This window comes from Sphaerodactylus townsendi, linkage group LG10 (genome assembly GCF_021028975.2).
Source record: "Sphaerodactylus townsendi isolate TG3544 linkage group LG10, MPM_Stown_v2.3, whole genome shotgun sequence".
Lineage (NCBI taxonomy): Eukaryota > Metazoa > Chordata > Lepidosauria > Squamata > Sphaerodactylidae > Sphaerodactylus > Sphaerodactylus townsendi.
In genome coordinates, this window is record NC_059434.1 from 18,678,190 (window position 1) to 18,695,091 (window position 16,902).

Sequence of the window (16,902 nt, forward strand, 5' to 3'; positions counted from 1 at the left end):
AAAAGACAGAGGTGATCCAGCCAGTGGTGGGATCCAAAAATTTTAGTAACAGGTTCCCTCACCAGCCCCCTCTCAGCAAAGAGGGCAGAGGCATACCTAGGCAAACCTGAGCCCTGGGCAAAACCTGAGTTGGATGCCCCCCCCCCCGGGCAGCTACCCCACCATGACCCCCCCAATTTTTTTTTGCACCAGGTCATTTCTAAATCATCATCACATTATAGAAAATGCCCCAACTCACAAATCTGAACATAGCAATGGTGAAACACACAGGTTCTATGATAGAGACTGGTGAGATAAAAGGTACGAAAGGCTGAGAATCAATGAATTGCAGGACCTGAAAGGGATTAACAAAGTTCAGGGAGTGACATTATTAGTCGCAATTGCTATATGGAACCTTCATGTTCAAAGGCAGCATGCCTCTCGGGGAGGCGAGGGCGTGGAGATGGAAAAGCAGACCCAATTAGTAACCCCCTCTCGGCACACACAAATAATTAGTAACCCACTCTCGGGAACTGGTGAAAACCTGCTGGATCCCGCCTCTGGATCCAGCCACCCAATTCTGTTTCCTCAATGAAGGCCTATACTATGTAAACAACATATATGTAACTAACTGACTTCCCAACCCTGCTCTCAGCCTTATCCATAACACTATTTCATTGTTTATTTAACCTCAAGTCCCACATAGGGTCCCCTTTTTTCCTAAACCTTTTCTAATATCAACTTGAAATTTGAGGCAATTTGAAAGAAAAATAAAAAAAACTTTATCCTCATAACCTCATTTTCCATAGTCAAAGATTTTTAACATAAATTCCCCCCTTCCCTTCCATATCCCCTTTCTTTTAACCTTATATACAATGAATTTACAATCCCAACTTTATTCATCGTTAGCCTCAAATTTACTTCCCCTCTTTTTAAATCATTAATTAATCTAGCAGAATCTTTTTATGTAAGGTCTTTTTTATCTTCTTTGGCATTCATTATTGAAGTAATTCTTTGCTGTTGTCCTTTATAAGTGAAGAAAACTCTTTCTTCTTAAAATGTCCACCAAAAAATACATATTTTTCTCCTTTTCTATAAGATTGTTAAAGGAATCTCCCTCCTTGCGATGATGCCCTTGCCCTCTATCTTGATTGTTGATTTCCTATGTATTTCCCAGATCAGATCTGTCATCTCTTTAGAGTAAAAGTGCCATCAGTCGCAGACCAGGAAAGGGATTTGGGCGTCTTAGTTGATAGTTCCATGGGAATGTCCACTCAATGCATGGCAGCTGTGAAAAAGGCAAACTCTATGCTGGGGATAATTAGGAAAGGAAGTGATAATAAAACTGCAAAGGGGTCCCTATTCCCAGGTTGAGAACCACTGCAGTAGAGGGAAGAGGGAGAGGGAAGCCAAGATAGATGGAACTGGAAATCGTTGTTGTTTACTGTTGCTGCCTCAATCATAAACCTGGTACAACAGCTCTATTTTACAGGCCCTGCAGAACTGAATCAAGTCCCAAAAGGCCCCAGAGGTATAAGAACAGAGCCTTCCACCAGGCTGGGCTGGGCTGGGCTGGAATCCATTCTCTATTGCTGTTGTTGTTTTAATTTACAACTTTATGGGTCACCTTCCTGCCCAATCAGGACCACCAAGGAATAAAAACAAATGAAAACAATCAGAATCAAAACTAAAAGGCATATTTAAAGCACGTAAGACAGTAATTAAAACATAGGACGGGAAGGAGAGATGACTGAGGAAATGTCAGATAAACAAACAAAACCAAAAAAAAAGTTTTGCTTTGCTGGTGGAAGAGTGAGAAAAGAGGAGAGACAAATGAACTTCCAGTTTTTGGAGCCATGGCTGCCCACATTTATTATCAGCCAAAGCACTTGCATGAGTTGGCCAATTCAAAGCCAGCTCAGACAGTTCAGGCAGTCATGTTTTTAAAAGCGTGCTTTCCATTTAACCTGGACATGGAGGCTTTAACGTTCCTCAACAACTTTCTGCCATGAGTCTTACTATCTTCTGTTATTGTCCTATCTTCAAAAGTTGTTTTATCTTCAACAACTTTCTGTATTATCACAAATATCTGCCATGAGTTGCACTATCTTTTGTGATCTTACTAAATCCCTCAGTAGCACCTCTTCTGCTCAGGTCAATACGCAGGCACAATCAGGCACAAGCAAGAGACAAGGTGTTGCAGTATCAAGACCATAATGCGGTGCAACATCAGACAGAAGAAGAAGAAGAAGAAGAAGAAGAAGAAGAAGAAGAAGAAGAAGAAGAAGAAGAAGAAGAAGAGGAGGAGGAGGAGGAGGAGGAGGAGGAGGAGGAGTTTGGATTTATATCCCCCCTTTCTCTCCTGTAGGAGATTCAAAGGGGCTTATAATCTCCTTGCCCTTTCCCCATCACAACAAACACCCTGTGAGGTAGGTGGGGCTGAGAGAGCTCTGAGAAGCTGTGACTAGCCCAAGGTCACCCAGCTGGCGTGTGTGGGAGTGTACAGGCTAATCTGAATTCCCCAGATAAGCCTCCACAGCTCAAGCGGCAGAGCGGGGAATCAAACCCGGTTCCTCCAGATTAGATACACAAGCTCTTAACCTCCTACGCCACTGTTGCAAGGATGATTAAACAGTTGTAAGATGCAGTGCCATCATGAAAGAAAATCATGTATATCAATATAAGATGCATGAGAATTGACAGGGTTTTTTAATTATCCAAATTATTTTCCAAACCCACTGCATGGAGACAGGAGGTGAAGATGGCACTGGTATGATTCTTGTGGATTTCGCACATGGACATCTTTATTTTTTTTTAAAAAAAATCTTGCATTTGGTTTATTCACAACATGCTCTCGGCATTATTGCCATCCCTCAAACAGCAGCCCAAGGTGTTTTCAGGTCTGTCAAGAGGTCCAGAGCAGGCTTTGAGATGTCAACTTCTATTGAGTCTTCTCTCTACCCCAGCTGTCCTCTGATCAAAACTGCATTGCTCGGTAAAACCAGCCCAAAGGCATGCTTTAGGGAAAAAAAATCATTACCAGATCCATGCATTCTGGCACCTTTCCAAAAATACATCATTCTGGTACAAGCAGAATGTTTGTTTATATATATAAACTCAAACATTACCCTTTTGGAACCGCCAAACAGTCATCGCCTGAGAAAAGTTATAGCTCTGTGAACAGTGAACCATTGCACTGTATGGGAATCAGGGTGTCTGGTCACAGGCTGGACAGAAGAAGAGGGAAAGTTCTGTAGAAGCAATATATTCCAACTCCAGACCCAGCCACTGAAGCCAGTTAATATACTATTTGCAAGCATTTTGTGATACTGAATTCAGAATGTTACTGAAGCACTGGAGGAGCCCCTTTATCTTCCCAGTAGGGTGTACTAAACCCTTCTTCAAAGTCCTATGTATACATAGTGGTTTTTTGTAATGTTGAAAGAAAGAAAAAGAATAAGACTTATCTTAAGGGTTGACATTATGTGCAGGAGCTGAATTGACATCTTGAATGACTCTTTGCAAAAAAAAACAACACAAAAAACCTCCAGCACTCTCTAGAAACAGAACACTAGCTGGAATTTCCTTTAATAGTCAGGCAACGGGCACTTATGCAGGCAATACCCCCCTCCCCCAACAAAAGACCTGTACGTTCAGAAGGGATTTAAATCTAGTCTATGCACAGAAATGCTGAAAGAAGGAGGCTCTTTACAATGGGAGAAAATTTGCAGCGCAATGCTAGGAAGAGTTATTTATTTAGGATATTTCTGTGCTACCTCTTCGACGCCCCATTAAATGTAGGTCACAAATGAAAACATAAGAGCTATTAAAAACAAGCCGTTGGTCAAAAAGAGCATTAAAGTTATCCATAAAACAGGAACCTTTAAAAAAAAAAACTGGTAAGATGAAACCCCTAATTGAAAGCCCGGATGTTTTTGGCCTGGCACCTAAATGTGAGGTCTCACTTCTGAAGGTAAGTGGCACAGAGCATAGACTTAAGAACCAGACCTTAACTAGATAACATGGGAGGAAATGTTCTTTCGGGTATCACGGTCCCAAGCCATTTAGGGCCTTAAAAATAAGAACAAGCACTTTGAATTGTGCCCTGGACAAACAACACAAATCTTTCAGCACAGGGACAATGTGATCCCTGTAATCAACCCCTGACCATAGTCTGGTTGCCGCATTTTGGACCAACTGAAGTTTTTTGATGATGTAGGATGTGATATAGTAATCTAAATTACACCATTTTAAATCCACTGAGGCTGGTTAAATTCTACATAGGATTGTTCTGTGGGCTACCTTTCCCCCAAAGTAAACTGGAACAACGACCCATGGCAAATACATTATTATAATAATCTGACTCCAAAATAAACACACAAATGCTAATCATTAAATACATGAAATGCCCTCATTAAACACAGCTTTAGCCTGAAATTTCTTGTATGCTAAGGCAAAGAATGACACTCAATAGGAAACAAATGGATTGACATCTGAGAGGAGAAATAGTAGTTTATCTGAATCTGAAAAGAGATTTAGGACATTTAAAACCACAGTAAGGAATTTGGTTTTGGGTTCTGTATAAAGAGGACAGAATAAAATATAGGGCAATATGTCATAAGAACATAAGAACATAAAAAAGAGCCTGCTGGATCAGACCAGAGTCCATCTAGTCCAGCACTCTGCTACTCGCAGTGGCTCACCAGGTGCCTTTGGGAGCTCACATGCAGGATGTGAAAGCAATGGCCTGCTGCTGCTGCTGCTCCTGAGCACCTGGTCTGCTAAGGCATTTGCAATCTCAGATCAAGAAGGATCAAGATTGGTAGCCAGAGATCGACTTCTCCTCCATAAATCTGTCCAAGCCCCTTTTAAAGCTATCCAGGTTAGTGGCCATCATCACCTCCTGTGGCAGCATATTCCAAACACCAATCACACGTTGCGTGAAGAAGTGTTTCCTTTGATTAGTCCTAATTCTTCCCCCCAGCATTTTCAATGTATGCCCCCTGGTTCTAGTATTGTGAGAAAGAGAGAAAATTTTCCTCTGTCAACATTTTCTACCTCATGCATAATTTTATAGACTTCAATCATATCCCCCCTCAGACGTCTCCTCTCCAAACTAAAGAGTCCCAAACGCTGCAGCCTCTCCTCATAAGGAAGGTGCTCCAGTCCCTCAATCATCCTTGTCCCCTGGAAAGGCTGCTCCCCAAATGCATAGATGAGAGATCCACAGTGTTTGGGAGTAATGTCAGCTAGCGAATCCATTGGCATGGTTTGAAACCAGGTTTAGGTCAAAGCTAAGATTGGGACATGATCCCTTTTAAACAGTTCAAACCATGGGGAGAATTCAGACTGGGAAATGGTTTGCCTGACTGAAGCAGCATCACACTTAAGCATCCAATCAGTGTTGGTATCTGCCATGGGGATACCCCAGGGGTAATCCAATATGGAGTAGCAATGCAAGATGTTGTTAGAGCTGGCTAACAGAGCAGCATTACACACAGTAGGTACAATGCCTAGCCCAGGGGTAGGGAACCTGCGGCTCTCCAGATGTTCAGGAACTACAATTCCCATCAGCCCCTACCAGCATGGCCAATTGGCCATGCTGACAGAGGCTGATGGGAATTGTAGTTCCTGAACATCTGGAGAGCCGCAGGTTCCCTACCCCTGGCCTAGCCTATCATGACACTAACCTGTGTTCAAGCAAAACAAGCAAATAAAAAAACCCCAAGATTTTTACTTCTCCCCTATGAGTTAAACTGATTACACAACAAGGAGAACATGGTCCATTGTTTTTGCTAGGCAACCAAATCTACAAGGAATTATTTAATTGGACACAGTTCCAGTTGTGACATAATCTGGTTTAATGTTTTCCTTCAGGACGGGCTTTTAGAACTTCTAGTTGGCATCAGTTGCTTTAAAAGAGGCCACTACCACCACTCTGGTTTCTAGCACAGCCTCACTGCATGCAGTTAGACAGAGCACAAAGTAGTGGGCTAGAAGGACTAAATGGGTCAGGACCAAGAAATGTTCCCAGATAGAATCTTCTATGCATAGTTTTATGCAAAGAACTATAATTCACTGGTAGAACACCTGTTCTACATACAAAAGGCCACTCAAGTCCCTTAGGCTATCAGTTAAAGGGCCTCTGAAAGCAGGGCTAGGAAGGATCCCTGCATAAGACTCCGAGGGTCAGTGCTGATCACAATAGTTCACCATCAACTAGATCAGTGATGGCGAACCTTTTCGAGACCGAGGACCCAAATTGCAACTCAAAATCCACTTATTTATTGCAAAGTACCAACATAGCAATTTAACCTGAATACTGAGGATTTAGTTTAGAAAAAACAGTTTGCTTCAAGGCATGCGTTACTCGGGAGTAAATTTGGCGAAGCAACTGTACAATGCATCGAACGGGTGAATCACAACACTAGGAGGGTTTATTCAGAAGCAAGGCCAACCTAGATGTGTGTGTGTGAAGTGATTTTCTGCTCCCCTGGCGAATCTAACTCTCTGTGGCTACAGTCCATAGGTTCACCACCATTGAACTAGATGAACCAGTGGTTCCATTTTTGTGTACAGCAATTGCACATGTCAGGAATACATACTGCTTTATTTTTTTGAATATTTACCAAAAATTTTATCAGGCTTTAATGTATTTATACAGCTGGGTCTTACAAACAGCTCAATCAGATATCACATTAAACAAAAACACCTTCCTCTTCCTTCTTGTGTCTTTCTGTCCCTTCTGCATTCTCAATATTTTGACTGCAAACAGCTTTTCTTTTGGTTTACGCCACCACGTTACGTGCCATGCGCATGGGCTTTTTCCCCTTAAAAACTCAGAATGTTTAGCACACGTCTCATTAATGGATTGGATTTAATGTACTATTTATCAAAAAAACATTTCCACCACCATTTCCTCTTACCTCCCTTTCTCGACCAGAAGGAGAACATCTATTTTTTCCCCATTTTGGATAATGCTGCTGATGGCTGAAAAAAAAAATGAAAGGGAGAAAAATCCATTTGCAACTGCCTAATGAAGGTTAAACAGACACAGCTTTTTCAAAGCCTAATAAATCCCTTTAAAAGTTATACCGCAGCACCGTAACAGTGGCTGAATCTGGACATGTGTGTTTTAATAACCATTAGTCTCTGGGTAAGAATTAAACGGAAGCCAACAGCTAGTAAAGATGAAATAGGCAGCCCTCTATAGCAGCCATAAGGAAGATAAGTAAAGCAGTGAATATGTTCCCTACTAAAGATGTTCAGGTGCAAAGTCACCAAAGATAATTTGGCTTTTAGGCGGTCAATAAATCTGCCTTAAACAGGCCCTATTTCCCAACTCTTTATGAAGTAAAAGACTGGTCAGAAACACACAGTGGGGCAGTTGGTCTGCATGCGTTAAATATTGGGGCTGCTGGAATAACTTCTTAAGGAGAACAAAGACTGGGGGGGGGGGGAGTGACTTTAAAAAACACATTTTCATTCCATTTCAATGAAAAACCAGTAATAAATGGTTATATCTACATAGTCCAGCCGAAAACAGAAATGCATAAAATGTTACTGTTTACATCTTTTTCTTCTTTTTCTTCTTTTTTGCATTCTCTGTGCCTTGACGATTTTATGGAGCTAATGGAATTAGAACCCAGAGCCTTCAGGGTCAACGTAAACAGCCACAGGAGAAATCAATCATCCAGGTGTTTTCTCATGCATCACCATGACATCTGATAGCATTTGATCTGTATTTCCATTCATCATGCATCCTGGTTACCAGATGTTTGTTTTTTTGGTGTCAAATTACAGCTGACCTATGGTGACTCCATAGGGTCCTCAAGGCAAGAGAAGTTCAGAGGTGGTTTGCCATTGCCTGTCTTTGCATCAAGACACTGATATTCCTCTAAGGTCTCCAATTCTTTCCAGGGCAGCCTGCTCATCTGCTCAGATCTGATGAGGTCAATTTAACCTGGATCAGTCTATCCAGGTCATGGTACATGCTAGGTATTTGGAGAGGAACTACTTAAGGTATCAGGACCCTGGCAGCTCTTGAGCCCACTAACCTCTCTTTCTCAACTGCCCCGGGAATTAGAAAAGGGAGGCAGTGATGAAGGATATAGCCACATTTACCAAGACCGCCTACATTTCCCTGTGTTTTCTTGAGACACTGTGGGCTTATTCTTACACAGTATGAACCTCAGATAATCCAAACCAAGTAGAACTAAAAGAGACATGCTGCGTATTTGGTGATGAACTCCTTAAGGACTGAGGGTCCTGGCAGCTGATTGAATTCACCAACCCACCAGTGCCAAGCATACTGTCTGCCTCTCCATTAGAATTTTTGTTAGTCCTATCTGTGATGCCCAACCAGATACTGTGTTGCAACAAAGGCTAGACTACCCTTTCCCATGCTGTCAACTGTCTCCATGGGCCTTGATTCTATTGAAGCTATATAATAATGATAATTACTTCAACAATATAAGTCATACAGACATTAGATAAAGTTGCACCTGTGGGACTGGACCTTACTTAATATACCCAACTTTCATGAAGCTGGAATGATGTCCCATCACCTAGTACTTCGCATGCAGTGAGAGAAGTGTTAATACAAGGAGTGGGTTAAATCCACGCACATCCACACTCTGTTTCTATATAAACAATGCTCTGGAAGTGTCATGTTCTCACAATAACAACCCAAGAAACAAATAATTACTTGAATAGTTTCACTCATATGTCTTCTCTCATAATGTAACAACAAAGGTATAAAGAACTAAAAAGGTTAAGAGAATATGAACATATGGGCTCAATATTTATAAGTTAAAACATAAATATAAACAAATATAGGAAAATAGACATATTTATTCCAATATTCAGTAAAAATACATATTTTGGCCCAAGTATAGCTTCACTTATATACATAAATACAAAAAAAAAAATTATTGACCATGACCAGACATGTTTCAGCCAAATGGCCTTCTTTAGTGGTCAAATAATGTTAATCATACAGAAGTGCCCCAAATATTACAATAACACATTCATAATCTAAAAACGTGACCAATATGAAATGTAATAATATCAATAGGCAGAAATATCAATCCAAGGCCTATTACTTAGTATTTTACTGCCATGCTGCCATGGTAATTCTTTGATGGTAATTCAATTGTGTACCTGGATCCAATACTCACACTACCTCAACAATATCTGCATATTTGAATCATATAGAAAGGGCAAATGATGTGGTTCCTACCACAAGTGTTGCCCAGTAGCTAGAAAAAAGCCATTTTGTGCAAGAAGGAATCTGCCATCTCATTTGTCTGACTCATGACTGGAGTAATGATGGAAGGAGCTTCAGGAAAGGAGTTCAATGCCCCTGTAGGAGCATTTGAACTGACTCTTAGTCAATGGAAGAAGACAGCTTGCTCGATACAAGCAACTATATCCCCCATGTCCTCCACTCACTCACCCAGGGCACTTCATGTGCTATTGACCCAATGTGCTCAGGTTGACTCAAGTCCTATGAAACACCTCTAAAAAAAAGATTTTTTTAATATAAAAAAGTCTTACTTAACTCCTGGAGCCTCCTTAGATGTATTAATTCCTCTTGAGCATCTTCCAGTTCTAAACAAAAATGCAGGTTAGACTTCTCTATTGCAAACCAGCCTTTTTTCCAGTTGTCAAGGTTATGACAGTCTTTGTAATACAGCTGGCCAATAACATCATAGTCCCAGTCCAGCAGACATTTGGCCATGTCGGGCACGAAGTGCTATTAAAAAAAAAATAACACAAAAATGGATTCAGGGAAGAAAACACTATAATTTTGACATAATGCTTGGTGTTTTACTAACTGCAGTTCCGATTGGATTTTCTTCCTCTCTGGATCATTAAAGAACCTTAAAATGCCCAATTATCAGTAGGGAGGTGCTAGCCTGATCTTGTCAGATCTCAAAAGCGAAGCTTTTTAAGCTTAAGTGGTTTTTAGACTTTTTACTGTTGTTGGATTATTGTTTCATTGATTGTATACCACCCTGAGCCCTTTTGGGATGGCCAGCCTAGAAAACAAAATGAATGAATGAATGAATGAATGAATGAATGAATGAATGAATGAATGAATGAATGAATGAATGAATGAATGAATGAATGAATGAATGAATGAATGAATGAATGAATGAATGAGCGAGCAGGGTCAGCCCTATTCAATATCTGAATGGGTGACCTCCAAGAAATACCAGGGTCACTATGGCAATGCCAAACCACCCCTTGAATGGCCCTTGCCTCGAAAACCCTATGGGGTCACCATAAGTCAGCTGTGAGTACAAACAGCAACCCATTTACTTGCCACCAAAAGAAGCAACAAATCATAAGGAAACTCAAGGTAGCAATCACTGCATAGCCGCAATGCTATTCAGCATCAGTCCAAGTAAGCAACATACAGGTACATGAAGTTCAGCTCACATCTGATTGAGATTGTCAAGAATGAAGAGGAGGAGGTTTTTGGATTTATATCCTCCCTTTCTCTCCTACAAGGAGGCTCAAAGGAGACTAACAAACTCCTTTTCCTCTCCTCATAATAGACACCTTGTGAGGTAGGTGGGGCTGAGAGAATTCAGAGAGAACTGTGACTAGACACAGGTCTCCCAACAGGGTTCATATGGAGGAATTTGAGTCCCCCACTCACGTTGAGTGGGGAATCGAACTCGGTTCTCCAGATCAGAGCCCGCCTGCTCTTAACCACTACACAACACTGGCTCTATTCTATCACTCTCTCAGAAAAGATCATTAGTTAGGCCAATTTAAGGTAATTTCACTCCCCCAAACCAAGCCCGAATCGAGGTTAAAATAGGTCTAGATAATCTTATCCAAAGCATCTGAAGTTGTGTAGCAACCATCTGCTCAAGAAACTTGTCCAAAAAGCTTCTTTGGTATTCTTTGACAACACAATCCTAAGCAGAAGACCTTTCTGGGTCCTTCTTGAAGTCAATGGACAAAGGAAGATGAAACTTTGCTTACCTAGAAGGGTTGGATCACACACTTCCAAGCAGCTTGTACAACGTGTGATTGGTGTTTGGAATATGCTGCCACAGGAGGTGGTGATGGCCACTAACCTGGATAGCTTTAAAAGGGGCTTGGACAGATTTATGGAGGAGAAGTCGATCTATGGCTACCAATCTTGATCCTTCTTGATCTGAGGTTGCAAATGCCTTAGCAGACCAGGTGCTCAGGAGCAGCAGCAGGAGGAGGAGGCCATTGCTTTCACCTCCTGCATGTGAGCTCCCAAAGGCACCTGGTGGGCCACTGCGAGTAGCAGAATGCTGGACTAGATGGACTCTGGTCTGATCCAGCTGGCTTGTTCTTATGTTCTTACCCTTTATCAGGCTTTACCATAAGGGAGCCAATAAAATTGGCTGAACATAAAGTTATTTTATTTTTATAAAGCCATTTTTTTAAAAAAAATCTTTGGTTCATTGCGTGGTTGCGTGACAAACAACTGCAACTGGGTACTTTCTGGTAATGCCCACATTCATCCACTTAAAATTCTAATTCACTAATCCCCTTGCATTAAAATTGATTTCACTCAGGATTCTAAGACAACAGCGCTGCCGTACAGCTAACGCAACGGCTCCTAGCTTAATGTAAACCGAAAAGTATCAACACTACCTTGGCAATCGCCTGGGTCCATTTTCTTTGAGAATGTGCAGCTTCAGCACCAAACAGAAAAACACGTTCTGACAGTAAGTAGATTTCAAAGGTAAATATAGCTCTAAAACCACCAAGGACAAGAAGAGTCAATTTTATTTAGGACAAGCTTTCTAACAGCAAAGCAACAATATAGCTCAGATCTCCCTGCATTTCATTCCTATTTCGGTCAATGTGGATTTGGTTTGGTTTGGAGGTGGGGAATAAAGGCTATATAAGCTGCATCTGCTAAATATTTAACTCTTAATTACATTCTAAGGTTTTTTATTAAAACAACTCCAACTTGCATTTACATTTGAACATCATGACAGTCAAACTGATGAACAGGGGGATGGAAGAAGAGTTTGGCTTTATATCCTGCCTTTCTCTTTTGTAAAGAGACTCAAGGCGGCTTACAAACTCCTTCCTCTCCCCACAACAGACACCTTGTGAGGTAGCTGGAGTTGAGAGAGTTCTGACTAGCCCAAGGTCACCCCACAGGAATGTAGGCATGTGGAAGCAAATCTGGTTCACCAGATAAGACTCCACTCATGTGGAGGAGTGGCAAATCAAACCCGATTCTCCAGTTTAGAGTGTAGCTATTCTTAAGCACTACATCACACACTCACTACATCAAACTCTCAAAAAGGCAAGAGAGGCTGGATATATTAATAAAAAGAGTTGAAATTATGCCTGATGTGGATAGTACAATATTGTTCATTAATAGATCTAACATTTACCCTGTTCACTTATTTGAAGGTAAAAATAAAGATAGATCGAAGCCTCTCGACCAATGTGGAAAGAGTAACATTTCATTCTGGGCCAGCTTTAATCTGGGCATCTTTAATCACAAGCAGATAATCTGGTACTTTTCTTTTCCCGCCTCCCACACACAGTATGTAGCCAGCCCTCCACCCAGCTCCCCACACCCAAATGCAGAACTGTAAATGCAAGATGAGATGCTTTTCCCAGTATGGCACTGCACATGCTTTGCACGCTGGGCACATGACATGAGTGTGACCAATAGATCTGGGAATGAGGCAGCACCTGAGCGGGACACACAGGTGTGCCAGAATCATGCCTTGCGCTTTAGGCTTCTAACTGAGATCAAAGAGGACATTCTTTGATCAAACACCACAGAAGTTGCCTCCACCTTCACTGCAGAACGTTCAAAAATGTATACACACATTTCCAATATGTACTTTAGCAGGTGAACTCTACAACACACCTGTTGGACAAATGTTGCACTATCATGGAGCTGGTACTCAGCAATGCCGGGGTTCAATGAATGGGAGAGATGACAAATTTTAGGATGGCTGCCCAATATCTGTCACCCTCTTAAATCACACCCAAACCCACCACTTAAACTTAACTTTCAGCCTGCTATGTGGTAATCCCAGCCGTGGCCATTTCGATTTCAAATCGTTTCAATCACTTGCGCAGTTTGAAACATGTATATTAGCTCCTTGCCCACAATGGTTTCAAGTGACCAGTTACAAATCATCTTTTCCCCTACCGACACCCCACTCATTAGACAGCAGGAGAAAGAAGGCAGCCATCAGTCAAATGTAGGCATCAGTAAAGGAAAAGAAATGGCATGTGCCCACTACTCCAGTTTTCAGTCTCTCACCCCACTGGAAAATTACATCTATATAGGGTGCCACTAATATAAAAACTACCCAGAACACTTAATCTATTAGTCTTATGTTTAATGTTTCCAAGAGGAGGCACTTCTTTTGTTGTCAAGAAACAAATAGGGTATGTTTAGTTTGGCAAAGAAAAGGTTAAAGGGTGACATGAAAGCCATGTTTAAATATTTGAAGGGATGTCATGTTGAAGAGGAAGCAAGTTTGTTTTCTTCTGCTCCAGAGACTAGGACAAATGGTAATGGGTTCAAGGTACAGGAAAAGAGATTCTATCTAAACATTAGAAGGAACTTCCTGACAGTTAGGGCTGTTTGACAGTGAAATATTTTGGGTGCTGTGTGGTTTCAGAAACATGACACGTGTTTAGCAACAAGCATTCTCTCTGTTCCTTCCAGATCTGTGGCTGGCATCTTCAGAGGATCATCTGAAGATGCCAGCCACAGATGCAGGCGAAACGTCAGGAGAGAATGCTGCTAGAACACAGCCCAGAAAACACATTTTCAAAGTGATTCAAAGCCTTAGCTTGTAAATACAGTGAAATATTCTTTCTTGGAGTGTAGTGGAATCTCCTTCTTTGGAGGTTTTTAAACAGAGGCTCATTCCGCGTATGCAGAATGATGCACTTTCAAACGGCTTTCAGTGCTCTTTGAAGCTGTGCAGAATAGCAAAATCTACTTGCAAACAGTTGTGAAAGTGGTATGAAAACGCATTATTTTGCGTGTGCGGAAGGAGCCAGAGGCTGGAATGGCCATCTGTCAGGGGTGCTTTGATTGTCTGTTCCTGCATGGCAGGGGTCGGACTAGATGGCCCATGTGGTCTCCTCTAACTCTATGATTCTATAAAATTCAAAAGTCCCCCAAACTCACCACATTTGGAAGAAGAAATTTCTAAAGAGTGTTTTTTTTAAAAGAAAAAAGAAGATGAACTGGAACTTACCCTGCATGTAAAAAGGAGTCTGCCTTATGAACGACCAGACAGATGACTTCACTGATGTCAATCATCCCATTCGGGGATGCAGTCTTATCATTTTCATAATAGCTCAAAAAGCCACTTTCCAGAGCACACCACCTTTTATTACACTCTGCATATAAGGAGTTCAGAAGGCAGAGGGGGAAGATGCATGAATTGAAAAACAAAAAAAAAGAAGAAGAAGAAAGTGGTGAGTGGCAGGTAGCAACCTCCTTCCTTTTAAGTTACTGAGAATCAGCAAATGTAAGTTTTCCATTTTCTTGTAACAAAAACCTGTGGTTCAAGAAAATGTCACCTTTGAATGAGGAAACTGTGGCAGCCTTTATTTGAGCTCCTATATAGAAAATATTCCTTAAAGATGAATGAAATAAGGGAACAGCAAAATGGTTTGAGAGTTCTGAAAGCATCGTTTTCTGCTACACGTCTTTGGCAAATCACTGTCCCTTCTGGCCAACATTTTTGCCTTCTGAAACATGCAGGTGTTGTTGACGTAACTTGCTAGGATTGCCCAGGGCAAAGGTCATCTCTAGAAGCTAATGGACAGGATCAGTATCTTCTGGTCTCTAGCACCCATCGATGGAAATGCATGGGCAGCTGGAAATGCATGGGCACCATGATGCATACAGCTGATTGGTTCAAACACAACAGCTACTGAGATCTATTCTGAACTGTTGATCATGTACTGTAGGACAATTGTGTTTTCTTCACGAACATTTTTACCAAACAGTACAAAAATTCAGTTGGAGATTAAGCTTTTCGCAGAGTAAACAAGTAAAGCATTCAATAGATGAAAGAAAACCTTCTACTTTGCAAAAAAGTAGGAGAGAGGGATAAGGAAGGGATACTTGGCATGGGATTAAACTGTTATTAGCCACAAAAGGAAAAAATACAGGCAACAGATAGAAGCCAGTGTTTTCCCTACACCTTCCAAGTAGGGAACAAGCAACAGATTAGATAGCATTTGAATGGAAGGAATCTTAAGCAACGTCCCTTTCTTAGGTGCGATATATGATGTGGGACAAGAAGAACTCAACATATTTTATTTATTTTATTTACGGAAGCTATATATTACCCCTGATCCGTCAGGCTAGCAGGATGGTAAATAAACTTTCACAATGGCTAGGTGCCTACAAAGAGGAGAAATACAGTCCAAATCCACTCCCACCGGAATCCAAAAGAATGTTAGTTAATTAACCTCCCACTCATCTGAATATCTGAGCTCAACTGATGATTTTTTTTCCATCAAAGATGTCAGATGTCAGATAAACTCGTGTTTTCACAACTCATCTACAGATCAAAAGCACAGGAAACATTTCCTCAGAGTGTTTTCTTTTAACACTTTAAAACAACCTCACCTTTTTTGTAAAAAAAGCTTTTAAAGCACGATATTATATTTGACAATTTCAAGGCTTACAAAAATTGGAAAGCCATGAGAAAAAGAAGAAGAAAAGCACAAGTAACAAAACAAACACCTTCTGAATTTAGGAGAATTGAAAGCTGCAGGGGAAAAAAAACCCAAACCGTAGCCTGACAGAAGTTGATTGCAAAATGAACAGTTGAATCATAGCGAGCAATAGCTAAAAGGTGCTGCTCTTTATTTTTTCCCCCACGAACACTGGAAATAGAGGCCAAGACAGAGTCAATCTATTTTGTGCTGGCAGAAGTGATGCTACAAAACCAACTCCGTGTCAGGAGGAAAAGGCAAACAAATCTACAGCTTTCAAAAAAGATTTCTGGAAAAAACACATGAAAATACCAGCCTTGGCCAAAGAAGTACATACATTCCAGATCTGTAACAAACATTCACAGTGTTAAAACGGGCTCTAGTCTTGAAAGATTGCCAACGTTTTCTTAAAAGACACACCGACACATCAAATACCTGCTTTGCTGATCCTATTAAAATACTGACCTGTGATGGTTATCACTAGGGAAAGCATCTGTCATCCTAAAGACAGTGTGGTGTAGTGGTTGTGGGAAGGACTCAGATGGGGAACAACCTGGTTGTGTAACCCCCATGCCCAGAATGGGTTGAACCAGTAAGGGGGTGGAGACTCAGAGCAGCAGAAAGGCTGCAGAGCTCTTTGGAGAAGACAAGGCTACCAGACTCGGACCTTGATTTCTATAAACCCTTAACACCTTGTTAAGGTAAACTGCAATATTATTGGGAACTACTGGGAAGGTAGTTGTTTGTTTTTGCTATGTTGTAAATGTTGGAGTTCATTGTTTCAGGGTTTCTTTTTGTGGTTGTAATGGGTGAGAGTTCTCCTGGAAACCTTCATCATGTTGCATCCTGTTCATCAAGCCCTTGGAGTCTTCAGGAGCCAACCCACTTGCAAAGAAGAATTGGACTTGGCAGTATCAGTAGACTGTAACTAGAAGGACTTGAAATGCAACCTGAACAGGGCCTTGAATTGTAATGTTAAATGTTGATGTTTAATGTTATTTGTAAAGAGAAGTAAACTGTTTTGTGTAAATGTGGTTCTTTGCAACTCCTTCCAAGTACTGCCCCACGGAACCCACAAGCTGAGGTTACAGTTGCAGTCCCTGTTCAACCATAAATCTCATTGGATGACCGTGAGCCAAACCCTCTTAACCTAACTCACCTTACAGGTTCGTGGTTAAGATATCAAGTAGGAAGGAG

General features: G+C 41.2%; 1 protein-coding gene across 9 annotated transcripts in view; it reads right to left on the reverse strand.

Annotated features, from left to right (window-relative positions):
• ARAP2 (ArfGAP with RhoGAP domain, ankyrin repeat and PH domain 2) overlaps positions 1–16,902 on the reverse strand; it is a 153,761-nt gene that overhangs the window by 57,534 nt on the left and 79,325 nt on the right. For all 9 annotated transcript variants that reach the window (XM_048509908.1, XM_048509911.1, XM_048509910.1 and 6 more), the window contains 4 exons: positions 14,229–14,373; positions 11,629–11,731; positions 9,538–9,736; positions 6,906–6,969 (listed from right to left, as the gene is read on the reverse strand). In XM_048509908.1, coding sequence (XP_048365865.1) covers positions 6,906–6,969; positions 9,538–9,736; positions 11,629–11,731; positions 14,229–14,373 — 511 coding nt within the window. The remainder of the gene's footprint in view (positions 1–6,905; positions 6,970–9,537; positions 9,737–11,628; positions 11,732–14,228; positions 14,374–16,902) is intronic.